General features: G+C 40.4%; 1 protein-coding gene across 1 annotated transcript in view; it reads left to right on the top strand.

The window, feature by feature from the left end:
• col5a2a (collagen, type V, alpha 2a) overlaps positions 1-3,814 on the top strand; it is a 35,902-nt gene that overhangs the window by 10,873 nt on the left and 21,215 nt on the right. The window contains exons 10-18 of the mRNA XM_032530371.1: positions 394-438; positions 556-609; positions 830-883; positions 1,250-1,303; positions 1,461-1,514; positions 1,633-1,686; positions 1,889-1,933; positions 2,550-2,603; positions 2,818-2,862. Coding sequence (XP_032386262.1) covers positions 394-438; positions 556-609; positions 830-883; positions 1,250-1,303; positions 1,461-1,514; positions 1,633-1,686; positions 1,889-1,933; positions 2,550-2,603; positions 2,818-2,862 — 459 coding nt within the window. The remainder of the gene's footprint in view (positions 1-393; positions 439-555; positions 610-829; positions 884-1,249; positions 1,304-1,460; positions 1,515-1,632; positions 1,687-1,888; positions 1,934-2,549; positions 2,604-2,817; positions 2,863-3,814) is intronic.

The following is a 3,814-nucleotide window of genomic DNA, read 5'->3' on the forward strand; positions in this document are numbered from 1 at the left end:
AATCACAGACTGGAATATGTCAACTTTTACTCAATACTAAAAATTAGGTAAGTGGCTCTTATTGTGGTGGATTTGGAGAATCGTGACACCCTTAGTATTAACATATATGCTTTAATGGAATTTTTTGAACACTAGTCAGGTGGGGAACGGACCGGTAATTAAAGACTCTGTTGTCTGTGCTTTGGCAGCCATCTGACATGAGTTTATAAGGATTCTTAAAAAACTGAATCCATAAATCCACTGAGTGTCTCAGAGAAAACATCACTTTAGTTCTCCCCTGTATTCTTCTCATGCTGTTGCTCTAACTCCAAGGAGCACATTTAACTATTTCTGGCCTTTTATGACTATGCTCCATCCTGTTTCTTATTTGATTTTGCATCCCGTTTGTTTTAGGGTGAGGCTGGAGCAAGAGGCCCCCCCGGGCCAAACGGTTCACCTGTAAGTCCACAGCATCTTCAGCCAGCTTTGACTCCCACCTCATTCTACATTTTATTATTTCGTTTCAATCCCTGCCCGTCTTTTAAATGTTGTGTCATTTCCCATTGCCTTTCTAAGGGTCAATCTGGACCCCAAGGACCACCTGGAGATGTCGGCGATCCAGGGCATATGGTAAAACATAATTCTTCGTTACAATTTGTGTGTACGGTCAAAACACCAATACACTTGGTGTGGTTTTACACGTGATTTACATGGTTTTGGTGTTCTGCTTCTCAACACCACGCCTAGTGTTCATACACAGCTGGGTTGTCATGAATGCGTTTTCATTTCACTGTGATGGATTTCAGAAGGATGGGTTGTCGCTGGGTGTTTACATTCTGGCTTTTTTCAGGGTCCACCTGGGCAAAGGGGACCTGAGGGCCCTCCAGGGAAACCAGGTGAAGATGTAAGTAATTGTTTCCTACTGAAAACTGCGTCAGTAGGAAACTGGTGACACTGTAATTGTGTGTTTTCAGTTACAGTAAAGCTGTAATCAGTAAGAAAATGTGTCGTTATAATTACGTATCATCAGTGAGCTGCAAACATTTTGTTGTCCATGCCAAATTAAGAGTTTCCCTCAAATCCAAGATAAAAGACTATGTCTGTAACATTGTTGTGAAAAATGTCATAATTTAAGTGTCATGTGTCTCTGTTTCCAAACATCTTGATGACTGTGATGTGTGATTTGGTGGCATTTATTCCACTTTCACTGCTAAAACATGTTGCAGCCAAATCCAAGTTTGTAAGGTGTACATGTCGTGCCTTCACACAGGGAGAACCAGGCAAATCGGGAAATAGCGGAGAAATGGGATTCCCTGGATCACCAGTAAGCTTCTAGACCTCTATTCCTCCGTCACACCACTGCACACACTGGATCTTCTGTCTGTCATTCAAATTACACAAAATAAGTCTCTGTGTTGTGTGTTACAAGTGCACCTTCAATAGATACACCTAACAACGCTGTTTAATGACACCTATTACAGGGATCCAGAGGATTTCCAGGTACCCCCGGGCCTCCCGGACTGAAGGGTCACAGAGTGAGTAGAGATTTTCTATAACGTTACAGAATATTTACTGTATATATAGAAAGATAACTGGCTTTGTATGGCTTTTTTTCTCCTTTTCTACATGTTTTTCTTCTGTTTTTGTTAACAGGGCCATGCTGGAATACTTGGCCAAAAAGGTGAAACTGGAGCTGTTGGATCCAAGGTACGAATTAATTCAAATAAAAACTATTTTCAGCCTGCCAGTCAGTTTAGTTGAAAAGCTTATTTCTACTGTAGTTGGTTAAGTAAAATCCTGTTTGATTTAATTAGTTAACTAATTCCATGCCTTGCTAAAGTAAAACATCTTGCCATGTAGCATTGCATTCTCATCACTAAACAAGTCCTTGTGTCTGTGGTTTTTGTAGGGTGCCACAGGGCCCCCTGGTCAAATGGGAGCACCTGGACCTATGGTAAGTTATATTCTAATGTTTTCTTTGTTAAATGGGCTATACTTGAATTACTGAAAAAAAAAAGAAAAGAAAACACGACCACATGGTTGCTGTAATTTCATACAACATCATAAGAACCTGTTCATGAAAATGTGTTGCCTCCACACGGCTCTCACAAGCCGTTCCGCAACTCATCAAATACCAAAACGTTTTTTCACGGCCCTTGGCGCTTAATACACACACAGATGGACCGTCTACCAATAGACAATAATGAAGCTCGGATTACAACACACACACACACACACACACACACACACACACACACTGACTTCCTTCTCTGCTCAGGATGCCATTACTCCACTATACCATTCTATTGAAACTAGTTGTTTGCTGCTATATTACTGTTCTGCATGTTGATTGGAGCCCCTTTAATGTCTCCCTAGAGCTAGAGTGGATGTCTACTATGAGTGTATGTGGACTGCAGCACAGAGACTACTCTGAATTAGCTGTCTGCTCTTATCTCGAAGGAGACAAGGCTATATCCAGTATACTGTAAATAACCCTCTGAACTTCCTGACTTTCAACTTTTGCATTGAACGGAGGCCAACTGTAATCTGTCACTGTCTGTGTGTAATAGGGTCCTGCTGGGATGCCAGGGGAGAGAGGACGCTCTGGACCCAGTGGCGTAGCAGTAAGCATAACCCCACTTTTAATTACTAATATCTGCTCTACCGTGCATTTTTATCTCTGTCATAAATTTGAAAAGTATTGACGATTATATGGTACTGTGTATGAATTGTTTTGTGACAGCTGTCTGTAAAACGGGGCACTTACAAAGGGAGAGCCTTATCTCAGTGTTTAACTGCAGATTATAACTCACAAGAGTTTTGTGTTGTTTTTTTTAGGGTAAACGTGGTGACCCTGGTAACCTCGGAAAGCCTGGGCCAATGGTGAGTCAGCATTCATAGTGTCTTATCATTTACTCTGGAGCCGTGAGGCTCGTGCACGACCTAAAACAGCACCTCTGATTCATATTTTAATCATTTAATAACCATAAAAGACAGAAACTTACCAATTGTTGCAGCTAACAGCTAACAAGCTAACGGTCACGGAGGTCTCTTCCGGGTCTTTCTTGCCTTTACAGGTGATTTTCTATCCAGCCTAGAACTTGTGCCTTTTTTGGGGTTGTTGAGCATTTAATTCAAACTGTTACATCCAAGATTTATCCACTTGACGTCCATAATTCATCACGTTTTTGCTAGTTTTTGCCGCTAGCTCCGTGCTCCGTGTCTCCTCTCTGTGCGTTCACTTTCGTTTGTTTACGGAAGTGAAGGTAAGCATTATGCCCATATATGGGCGACAGCGAGAGCAAAGAGTATAGAGTGGGAAAGATAGTAATCCTCCAACTCCAACTAGTCTAGTATGTTATAGATATAAAGAAGCGGACAACATAGATAACTACCGTTTACAACGGAGAATGGAGACACTGGTTCTAGATTTAGCACATATTTGGGCCTTTTTTGAAGAAATGTAAAAAGTTTGTGCTTTATATGAATTATAATGTTTATTATGTTTATTTTTTATGCAGAAGAACTGTTTTAGACAACACAAATGCTTGTGTAGCTTTGCTGTTGGTGTAATATCAATATAACATATGACATTATTATGTTGATTATTGGCATAAGTAAATGTCATTATGGCAGGGTAGTTTGTCAACTGTATAAGTCATAATATTTATTTCTTCACAGTGTGACTCCCGAGACATATGAGACGTTTTTTAGAGGAGATTGGTTTAGCTTGTACTGCTCTGTGTGTGATATCAATGTCCGTGAGATTCTTATTCCGTTGTATTTATTTTTTTGTCTTGAAGGTCCTACAACCATTTTTAACATTTAAGTGACC

This window comes from Etheostoma spectabile, chromosome 11 (assembly GCF_008692095.1).
Source record: "Etheostoma spectabile isolate EspeVRDwgs_2016 chromosome 11, UIUC_Espe_1.0, whole genome shotgun sequence".
In the NCBI taxonomy this organism is placed as follows: Eukaryota; Metazoa; Chordata; class Actinopteri; order Perciformes; family Percidae; genus Etheostoma; species Etheostoma spectabile.